Source organism: Daktulosphaira vitifoliae, unplaced genomic scaffold (assembly GCF_025091365.1).
Source record: "Daktulosphaira vitifoliae isolate Bord-2020 unplaced genomic scaffold, ASM2509136v1 Scaffold_4, whole genome shotgun sequence".
NCBI lineage: Eukaryota > Metazoa > Arthropoda > Insecta > Hemiptera > Phylloxeridae > Daktulosphaira > Daktulosphaira vitifoliae.
This window is the reverse complement of record NW_026099575.1, coordinates 21,004,775-21,015,452: the sequence shown is the minus strand read 5'-3', so window position 1 is coordinate 21,015,452 and position 10,678 is coordinate 21,004,775. Positions and strand designations below refer to the sequence as shown.

Here is a 10,678-nt window from a genome sequence, read left to right as displayed (position 1 = left end):
CGATATTTTAAGCAATACAATTGTAATATTATAAAAACAGAAATTGTAGAGATTGTTTATATCAGACTCCTTAAAATATACTTCCCAAGTTTTACATTATAAACATTTTTTTCCAAGCAAAACATTTTTCATTTAATTTATATATGATATAAATTATCAAGTATAAAAAAACGAAAATATTATAAATTAATCGAGAATTTGTTAAGCAGAACAAATCAATTTTATTTTGAAAATATTTAATTATAGTTACATTCAAGGGGCAAAAGATAGGCAACATAAAATTAATTTTTTTTTTCTAAATAATTTGTTAACGAAATATAAAAACTAATTGTAAATTCTTTCATTGTATTCGTAATTTTAACATTCATAGACATTTTTTACTATTATTTTATTAGAGAATTAACTATATTTTAGACACCTCGAAATATATAACTTCCACAACTCATACTCAATTTTCTGTCATGGATATATTATGAGTTATTTGACACTACGTTATGGTTATGAGATGGTATTGTGATTAAAATAATAACATTATAGGCCTATATTTTAGTATATATTCTTTACAAATTAATAGATTAATTCAACCAATACTGTAGTTATGTAAATCGATTACTGATCGATATTACTGTTCTTATTTGTAAGTTACACATCAGAACAACTGTTTTAAAAATGACGTCAACCATATGGTGCAATATGAAAAATATTTACCTCCCAAAATTATGTTTGTCTCAGAATTACTAATCTAAAGAAATAATCCATAACAATAATAATTTTGACTTTATATTAGTTATTTTACATTATTTCGTAAAAATTTTAACATACAACTTCCTGTAAGATTTATTTTATACGAAAGTAACTTGAGTACTCAGAAAACGTTAATTTATTTGATCATAATAAAAACTATAATAAAATAAATAACACTTAGAATAATTAAAAAGTATACAATTGATTGGATTTAAAGCTTTCGTTACTTAGGTAAAATAAAATTAATTAATCTAGTATTAGTAAATCAGATATAAGATTTTTATATTTAAATTTGGAGAGCATACTCCTTAAAAATATCTCGTATATCGAAATTGGAAAACTTAAATAAATAAAACATATTTTACCAGAATTAAAAAAAACTCTGTTTAATTTTTTTATATTTATTCTAAATCATTTCTGCAAATTGTTATATTTTGTAAATTGTTATTATTTCAATGTCTATTACAATTATCATGATATACATAATAAATTTAATTTTAAGATTGCAATATATTAAAACCAATTAATTAAATTTTCAACTATGTAAAATATACTAATGTTTTTTTATATGATTTGATTGTTATAAGATTTATTATTTTAAAAACAATTTATTAAAAATATTAATTCCTTAGTCTTCTGCCATTTACTTAAACCAATACATTTTTGTAACAAAAACAAAATTATTTTTTAATATTACGTATAAATATTAAAAAAACCAATATTTAGAATTTATTAACTTAAAACTTGTTTATTTGTTTTGAACTGTAATTAATACTATATATACATATTGAAATTGAATATAGAATTGTACTATAAATATTATTTAAAATTATGATAAATCAATAAAATTCTGTTGTAGATCCATAAACTTTCTTCAATGTTTGCTTTAATGACAGTATTTTTATTTTATTCAAAAGGTAATAACATTCAAAAATATAAATTTATATTGTTTTATAATAATTACATAAAAATTGTTTAAAATATTTGAAAAGGAAAATAGATCTATTAATTTATTTTATTAGTTTTTGGGAAACCCCTACATGATCTGCAAAATGGTAAGTCTATAAAACAAAATAGTTTTTATTATTATGTTAGAAATTATAATAGAGATTTTATTATTTATTAATTATATTTAAATAGTTGAGATCAACTTCATAGGGGTTAATAGAGGGAGCTAGAGAGAACTAAGCTCTTTACAACCATTTAGAAAATTATACATATTGTTATATAAAATTATTTTTAGGAAATATTTAAGACCACAAAGAATTTTATATTAGTTGTGCCTATAGTTATATTTACATTTTCATGTATGATTTTTATTTAGCAAGTTGTTCAATATGTCACAATGAACCAGCCACTGTGACATTAATTTCTTGTAGACACAGTACATGTTCTTACAATAAGTTGTATTATTGGTAGGCAAAATATTTACAAAATGAATAACTTTAGTAAGTGTTTAAGTAGAACATTGGGTTTTTCTCAAAAGTTTGTCTTATTGTTTTAATTTGAGAATTAAAATTAAACAAAATAAATTGAATTGTATTCATAGTGTTACTATGAACACAATTTAAGCTTAAATTTCAAACTTAAGCTGTATTAGTAGTGCAGGTATAGAAATAAGCTAACTTCTATACTGTAAGACAATTAAGCTAAGGATTAATAAGAATACATTAAACATATTGAGTTTATACTCATTACATGTCGCGTACATATTTACAACGGTGTAATGAAAATAAAATTGAAAATGAACAATAAATATTATTTAAAGATTTTGAAGCGTTTGTAAAATCGTATTATTGCAGTTCCAATTGAAGCACATTCAAATGATCGTAATTTTTTTGGCTGTTATCCTCTTCCACATTTAAAAAAAATTTTGTTGCAACTTCATTCATTAATTCCGTATAATTCGAATTCTGAAAACTTCCTTAAACAACGACTGGAAGTAATTAAAGGAACAGTAATATCTAATCACGAATTGAGCAAAATACGACATGCCATTCGACAAAGTAATTAACAAAATAATCACTTTTATAATCATATAAATATTTTTAATGTATATATTTACTAAAACTAATGGCCAAGCAGCCAATGTTAAATATATCAATAATAATATATGTATATATATATATATAAATATATATATATATATATTCTTAAATAACAATTTTTATAAATGTATTTCAGTTGAAAAAAAAAAAGGTCCTATCATAGAACTGAATAGGTTGTTTTATGAAGTTCATTTAAAAAATTTAAATCAACGGATCCAAAATGGTATTTCTGATGAAGAGTTGCTCTTAATGTACAATTATCTTATGCCCGGAGAAAATCCCGATGAAGAACTTATACAAAAATTTAAAGATTTAAAAAAAGGCGAATACCCTTCTGCAACACTTAAGGCAATTCGCGATCGCCTAAAAAAAAATGACTATTCAGTTAAAGAAGATATATTTCTGCGATATAAACTCTTCCACCGTTTATTAAAGAAGGAAGAAAAAAATATGTTACTAGATTATTTCTCCCGGAACGGCCTAAACGGCGAAGAAGAATTTTATAGGAGGTATGGTCAGTAAATAAAAAATTAATATAACATTTACTTCAGACATATTTCGAATTTATCTTGACTTTGATGCAAGTGTCAACTTATATACCAAAGTTTAATTAAGACGTTCATTTTCTCAAAGACTATTGAAAACTTTTAATTTTTATAATGAAGAAAAATATTAAATAAATATATACATGTAACAATGTACAATATAAACATGTTTTATAATACAAAAAAATTATTTTGTTATCTTTAATTAATTAATTATAAAATACATGTATAAGCTGAAATTATACTGGTTGTTATGTACAATTATTTTGCAAATGTTAATAGTAACGCAAGAAAATACAGTGTTTTCTAACATAGAAAACAAAAATACACATACAAATTTTATGTTTTTATAGTTATTGTGAACAATATTCAATGATAAATTTACAATTATTACATATTCAAGAATTTTCTAAAAACGTTACGTTTCTATTCAACAAATTAAAAAACCCCGTATTCTCCATAATACTCAGAAATTGACTGAAATTTGAGTAACGAAATTCTGTAACAAAATTTAATGAACTTGAAATGTCAAATAACATTTTATAAATAGTTAAGGTCTAATTACTTTCTGCGTCATACTTCATCAGAATTTTTCCTACATCTACTAATGAATGCTTATAGACCATATTATTTAATCTCGATTGTATATCCCACACTGACACCAATCCTTCATCATCGTTTTCAATTGTATGAAACACCCTATCGATATATTTTTTAGTCTAATAAAATAACATAATTTCATTACAAAAGTTAAAGATTGGTTATTAAAACTTTGTTACGAAAAATACAAACCTCATCTGAAGATTCATTTTTATTCTAAAAATATGTTTTTATAAATTAAATAGGTTTTTAAAATTTTTTTTAATAATAAATATATAACTAATATTATTAATGTAATTTTTTTTTTTTAATTTGTAATTGAATTGCATTTTATCATTTTTTAAAAAGAACCTTAACATTTTTAATGTATTTATTTCGAAATTATAAAATAAACTTTACAATAATTTAACACATTGTAATAGAACAAATAATGAACTTGAAATATTCGTGAGATTATAAAATATATAAACCATTTTACATTTGTCTGAATCTCGAGTTTTTGTGTTTTTAATTTTTTAATCGATAAAATTAAATCTAACAAATAACCTATTTAAAAAAAAATGTTTACGAAAATCATTTATCACTTTCTTTTGATGATATGTTAAAATTTATAAAACGAAATATATTCTAATTAAAGTTACTTAATAAATACGTTATTTACATCTAATTTATGTCTGAATTTAATTATTTACGAATGATACATTTTTAACATTAATAGCATTAATAATTATTCTTATTAAAATTTTTAATGTATGTCAACATTTAATTTAATTTGTTGATTTTTTTTTTTTAATATAAATTATGATTTGATTTATCAAACACATATTTTATTAATCTTTATGCGACAAATTATTTTGGAATTAAATGAGTAGGACAATTTTTAACGACCTCTTACAATAAAAAAAAATATTTTATGTAAATGAGTAAAGTTTAAACAATTTAAATTTTTACTTGAACGTATAAAAAATCGTAAAAAAGGTCTTTTTCCATCATTTTTAAAAATTCTTGAATATTCGAAAAACGATATCCTAAAAATATATATAGTTAAAAGGTTAATCATTTAAACATATAAAATAATTTTCCCTGTAATAATTATAACTGATTAATGATTAGTCAAAATAATTTGAGTATTAATACCCTCGCAGTCAAACATTAATAGGATTTTTCCCACTTCAAGTAATGAGTTTTTGAAGCCTAATTCTTCTAATTTGTTCTGAATATCCCAAACAATACTCAGTCCATCACCTTCTTTTTCAATCATATCATGTGCTCTCTTTATAAGTTTGTTATCTTGTTCATTCTAATAAATATATATGACCAAAAAGGAGTATAAATTAACTTATTAATTACTTGGTTTAATTTTTGTCGCCAAAAATAAAAATAAGGTTTTATTCTTAAACGTGTTAACAAAACAATTGTTTATATTTATTTTACATTATTTATATTTGTATGTAAAAACGTTCACCTCTTTAGAATTTTCAGCGACATCTTTAATTAAAGTATTGCAAATAATAAAAAATGTGAATAATAAAAAATGTAAATAATAAAAAGTAGTTTAAGTGCATCATAATATTGAAAAATTAAAATTTTCAAAAAAAAACCTATTACTATAAAGTATAAAGTATAAAATATTAAAATCCGTTCTTATTTCATTAAGATAAAATTAATTGAATACATTAATCAAGTTCTAACTTGATGTAAAATTACTAATTCATTAAAGCTTTTATTGAAATAAATTTTCGAAAACTGGAAAAATGATTGCAAAATTTTTATTTAAAATACATTTATCTCGCCAACGATATACTTTTTGAAAATTTAATTATTAACGCAGATACTTTGGGTCTAAATGTCATACCGAAATTTATTCTATTAACTTTGAAAATATTCCAAAAATCCTAATTTCTTGAAATCTTCTTCTCTTCTTCTTCGTCCTCGCCTTAAACCCAACTATTTGTGGTCGGCCACCCTTATCCTAAACATCCACTTGACACGATCTCCCACATCAGCTGTCCTCATATCGCATTCAATAGCATCTCTCCATCTCTTTTTTGGTCTTCCTCTACCTCTTCTTCCTTCAACATTCATTTCTATAACTGTTCTTACAGCTTCCGATTCTTCTCTCCTCATAACATGACCAAACCATTTTCTTGAAATCTAATATATATATATAAATATAGCTAATGTAATGTACTTTAAGATGAAAAAATAAATACTATCTAAATTTCGATCTCTAAAAGTTATTAGGTATCAAAGCTAAAAATCATACAATTTCTTTAAAAATAGTCGATTTTGAAATGTTTTGCATCGGAATATCAATGTTTTTTATAAAATTGAAAGTAAAATTTGAAATTATTTCGTATTATGAATTTGATATCATAACCAGTTTCTAAAATATAATACGATAGTTTTTATAAGCTATTTTTAAGGTTATTTATCTGATAATGATGGACTAAAATAACTGACCTTTTCTGACCTAAAACATTTATAATAGGTACGAAAGCCGATAAATAATTATTTTTCGTACCTATTAAATACACTAGGAAATGTTTTACTATAGTGATTTTCACTACTGACAAATATCAATCAATTCTAATTTAAAACATTTCTCAACTCCACTTTGTTGGATGCCTACTGTACTTTGCTTTTTCTTTATTGTTCTTTAAATTTAAAATAATATATTTAAAATACTGAGTTTTTCTAATTATTTCTTAATTGATTTTTTTGAAGTGAAACTTCTTTACAGAGAGTTTGAAAAAAAAAATTATCGAGCATCACAGTCGGCTTAAAAGTATATTTTATATTATAATTTAGCACTGTATTTCCGAATATTAAAGTAAATTTATGTAATTTAACTCATTAAGTAATTTAATTAATTTCATTAATTTCAAATAATTAAATTCAAATAATTTTAATTGTGCATAAAAAAAATTTAAAAAAAACAATAGATTTTCACGCGATATCTTCAAAACGAAAGAAGTTTTACTTCATCCGCGTGTACTTGTAAGACGCAATATTGTTTTTTATCTTGGGCTATAAGTCGTGAATATCAATTTATACTTATATTTAAAATTACAAAGAACAATTTGAAATAAATCAAATATTATTTATTAAGAATTACTTTTAGTTTTAATTGTTTGTAATAGCCTTTTTTCTCTAAATTATTCAAAAAAACTTCAATGCTTGAATAATGTACTCCTGTTAAGTTGAAGAATTAGGTAAATAAAAATATTAAATCAAAATTTAGTAATAATTTTTAGATTTTATCCATTTGAACAACACACATTCTCCTCAATTGCAAATGACTGACAAATTTACCTTCGAATTCAAACTTTGTCAGGATATGTCCTATTTCAATTAACGAATTGTCATATCCTAAACGATTAAGTTTTTTTTTTATATTCCAAATAAGTATCAAACCATTACTATCATTGTCTATGACTGAGTATGTTTTATTAATGTACTGTTCATCCTATAACAAAATATATTTCAGAGCTTAAATTTAATTAGTCTGTAGTTATTCATCAAACAAACCTCTTTAGAATTATCGTTTTTGTTCTAAAACCATAAACAAAATTTCAAAATATTTATTAATTATTTATCACTAAAATCATCATGTAAGTTTATCTTTGTATACCCGATAAGTAAATACATCAANAAAATCATCATGTAAGTTTATCTTTGTATACCCGATAAGTAAATACATCAAAATAAATAAAAACATGTAAATAACTCAATTACAGATAACTAATATAAAACAAAGGTTATTGTGATATTCATAAAAACAAAATACCTGTATTTAAATTTAATTTTGTAGACATTTTTTAAAATATATAAAACTTACAACGTTTACTTGCTTGTGTAATAAATCTTCATATCCATATTTTTTTAATATTCGCATAAATCTTTGAACATTTGAATGATCTTGTTCTTGAAAGTAAAAATATAAAAATACTATTATAACGACTAGATTTTAATAAATCAAATTAAGTGATGATATGATATTATACATCTATTAATTGCTGTTTATTAAATAATAAGCTCGCAAAATATTTTTACTAGACATTTTTCAAACATTTAATAACCGCATAAAAATAATTTTAGTATTACAATAACTGTTATGACAGTTATTGTAATATTAAATGTTTGAAAAACTTCTAGTGAAAATATTTTTTTAAATGATTTTTTTTAATAAATAAAAAATAATCTATATTAGCAATAATTATTATTAATAAATTGTCCTGATCCGAACTTAGCAGTTAATGGACCGTAAAAAATATAATTTACCCCTGCCGTGGAATAATGAAAGGTAAGGGATGATAATGATGAATATAATGACAAATTTAAGATATAAATTGAAGGAGGTAGTCAATTTTCTCATTATATTTACTCACCTCTCCCATTAATAAATACCGAGTAAACCATCGAAATTTCTCCAAAACGGTAAATAATAATAACAATAATAAATTTATATTAACATTTAAACTGTAAATTATTAATTTTAAAACCGTGTTTTAATGAGTTTTACTTATAAATTAATTGTGTGTATCGTATTGATAGTACAGAGTCTCATATAAAAATAAAAATTTTAGTATCAGGGATTCATGAGAATCACTATTGAATTCTTTAATTTAAAATAATATTGTCAGCCGCTTGAAAATCGCTAGCGATAAGTTGGAAAACATCTCGAAATACTTTAATGCATTAGTTCTTATAAATCCCTGGTACTAAATTTTAATATTTTTATTATGATATTCTTCTCGAAAATACCGATGTAAAAATTGATAATGAAAACTGTTGCACAGTTTCATAAATTCCTGATACGAAATTTTAACTTTGGAACAGTGTCCAAAGCACAGTCCGTCGTGGAGGTCATCCAACACTGCATGAATTATATGTCGGCGTGCACTATAACTATAGACATCTTTTGCACAGTCGCCTAGCTGCATTCGCGCACTGGAGACTAATCTGTACAGTTAACGTGATTAGTAACCGCCACGAGCCGCTGCTTGGACACCACATACCTTAAAGGTATCCAATGTTACACAAGAGGAGGTTGCACGGAGAAATGATAGGATGGAAAACTTCTTTGATAAAAATAATTCCTTGTTTGAGATAGGATTTTGAAATCGGTAGTAAAAAATGTATTTATGTCTATCTCCCTGTGAAAAGTCCTGAACAGTGTACACGGTAAAAATAATTTCAACTTTACTTGCGAGGTCAAACATCAATAGGATTTTTCCTACTTCAAGTAAATCGTTTTCAAAACCTAATTTGTTTAATACTTCTTGGATTTCTTTAACTAAATTTGCACCAACAGATCCTTTTTTCATTATATTTATCGCTCTTTCAGTATGCTGCATATTAAAAAAATTATAACACATTGTACAAAATAAATTGTGCTTATGTAAATAAATACATTTTTTTATGAAATAATATATGAGATCATAATAATAACAACAGTATAAAAATTTCACGTATAACTTATATTTTAATTTAACTATATTATAGTTTCTATAAAGGCAATATAAAGGGTTAATCGTTAGCTTGTTATAAATTTTAACATTAAAAAATAATTGGGAAGAATTGATAATTTATTTAAAAATATAAACCCCGTTTGAACAGTTTTGAGTTTCTCTTAACATTTATTAAAAATATACCACAAAAACTTTCTTCACTATAAAAAAACAAATATATTTCATTAAGTTTTCTCAAATACAATAATTTTTACTTTGGCCTTTAAACGTAATTTATGATATTGAAAATTATTTTGCTAAATTAATTAAAAATATATAATTTCTTATTGAATAATTTAATAATTTTTATTGAAAATATTTAGAAAAAATAAAAGTTTTAACTATTATAAAACTATATTAAGTTTTGAGTTTTTTAGGAATAGTTTGAGTTATTAAATGTAACATTATTTTTATAACGTTTATATTTATATAATGAATATGTACATTTGCTTTACAAATTGACAGACATTACCTCGTTCAAGTGTGCGATTGCATTTTTTAATAAGATATTAAATAAAATTAAAAAAATAAGAGATATAATATTACTTAGGTACATTTCAATTACTGTTTAACCATAAAAAATATTGAAAATAAAAATAACTGTATTTAGTTTATAGAAAATTTACTATATAGTGTTGATAGATATTGAACGTTTTATAAAATTTCGTAATAATATTTAGTGAACTCAGCTGGCTTTTGAGAAATTTATTTTTCACAGTAAATAATTATTATTTACTGTATACCTGTGCATTATAAATGGGAGTAGAAGTATCATTAATTAAATATGATACTTTTACGCCCATTTAATACATATACTACATAGGGGACGTTAACAGTTGTTGTTATCGTTCAATTGATTACTTTGATTGTTTATCAACCGGGGGCATAATTTTAAATTATGCTAAACAAGGGCAAACTTTTGAGCCGTTTGCAAATTGTCTCCCATAATTAAACCACTAAACTAGTTTTGTATAAAAAAAAATTGAATAAATAACTTATAGATTTTTTAGTTTTTATTTACAATTTTAACATAAAAATGTATTTTTTTTAACCGTATTGCTATTTTGTAGACATTTGGCATATTATTTTATTCGTTAAAAATAATAATACTTCACAGTAAAGTTATTGTACAAATCATAAAATCGTTTCATTTTTAATCAAGTGATAATTGATAACAAAAGAATTGATTATCTGTGATTAATATTAACACAGTGATATCAAATTTTTG

General features: G+C 22.9%; 2 protein-coding genes across 6 annotated transcripts; one reads left to right on the top strand and one right to left on the bottom strand.

Moving 5' to 3' along the window:
- The first annotated feature begins 797 nt into the window (after positions 1 to 797).
- Positions 798 to 3,520, top strand: LOC126905906 (uncharacterized). The gene is made up of 5 exons (XM_050686042.1): positions 798 to 975; positions 1,604 to 1,661; positions 1,767 to 1,799; positions 2,547 to 2,750; positions 2,929 to 3,520. The coding sequence occupies exons 2-5, from the start codon at positions 1,622 to 1,624 to the stop codon at positions 3,312 to 3,314; spliced, it is 663 nt and encodes a 220-aa protein (XP_050541999.1). The 5' UTR covers positions 798 to 975; positions 1,604 to 1,621; the 3' UTR covers positions 3,315 to 3,520.
- Positions 3,521 to 3,523: 3 nt separating this feature from the next.
- LOC126905904 (uncharacterized) lies at positions 3,524 to 10,479 on the bottom strand. 5 transcript variants are annotated; one of them, XM_050686036.1, is made up of 11 exons: positions 9,923 to 10,477; positions 9,147 to 9,291; positions 7,779 to 7,864; positions 7,469 to 7,492; positions 7,253 to 7,406; positions 7,056 to 7,132; positions 5,075 to 5,237; positions 4,889 to 4,965; positions 4,130 to 4,153; positions 3,903 to 4,056; positions 3,524 to 3,836 (listed from the first exon to the last, which is right to left on the bottom strand). In XM_050686036.1, exons 1-11 carry the CDS (start codon positions 10,004 to 10,006, stop codon positions 3,736 to 3,738), a joined length of 1,089 nt encoding a protein of 362 aa, XP_050541993.1. In that variant the 5' UTR covers positions 10,007 to 10,477; the 3' UTR covers positions 3,524 to 3,735. The 5 variants fall into 5 exon arrangements, with proteins under 5 accessions (XP_050541993.1, XP_050541995.1, XP_050541994.1 ...); XM_050686038.1 differs by lacking the exon at positions 9,923 to 10,477 and adding an exon at positions 9,666 to 9,749; XM_050686037.1 differs by lacking the exon at positions 7,469 to 7,492 and having other exon boundaries at positions 9,923 to 10,479.
- Positions 10,480 to 10,678: the final 199 nt, after the last annotated feature.

Bases quoted from the DNA above. Each gene is read 5' to 3' on its own strand.
- LOC126905906 (XM_050686042.1), top strand. From the start codon at position 1,622: ATGTTTGCTTTAATGACAGTATTTTTATTTTATTCAAAAG. The intron at 1,800-2,546 runs GTAAGTCTATAA...GTATTATTGCAG, and splicing joins CCTACATGATCTGCAAAATG to TTCCAATTGAAGCACATTCA. The intron at 2,751-2,928 runs GTAATTAACAAA...AATGTATTTCAG, and splicing joins ACGACATGCCATTCGACAAA to TTGAAAAAAAAAAAGGTCCT.
- LOC126905904 (XM_050686036.1), bottom strand. From the start codon at position 10,006: ATGTACCTAAGTAATATTATATCTCTTATTTTTTTAATTTTATTTAAT. The intron at 5,238-7,055 runs GTAATTCTTAAT...TATATTTATTAG, and splicing joins ACAAACAATTAAAACTAAAA to AATGAACAAGATAACAAACT. The intron at 3,837-3,902 runs GTAATTAGACCT...ATTTTGTTACAG, and splicing joins GATGAAGTATGACGCAGAAA to AATTTCGTTACTCAAATTTC.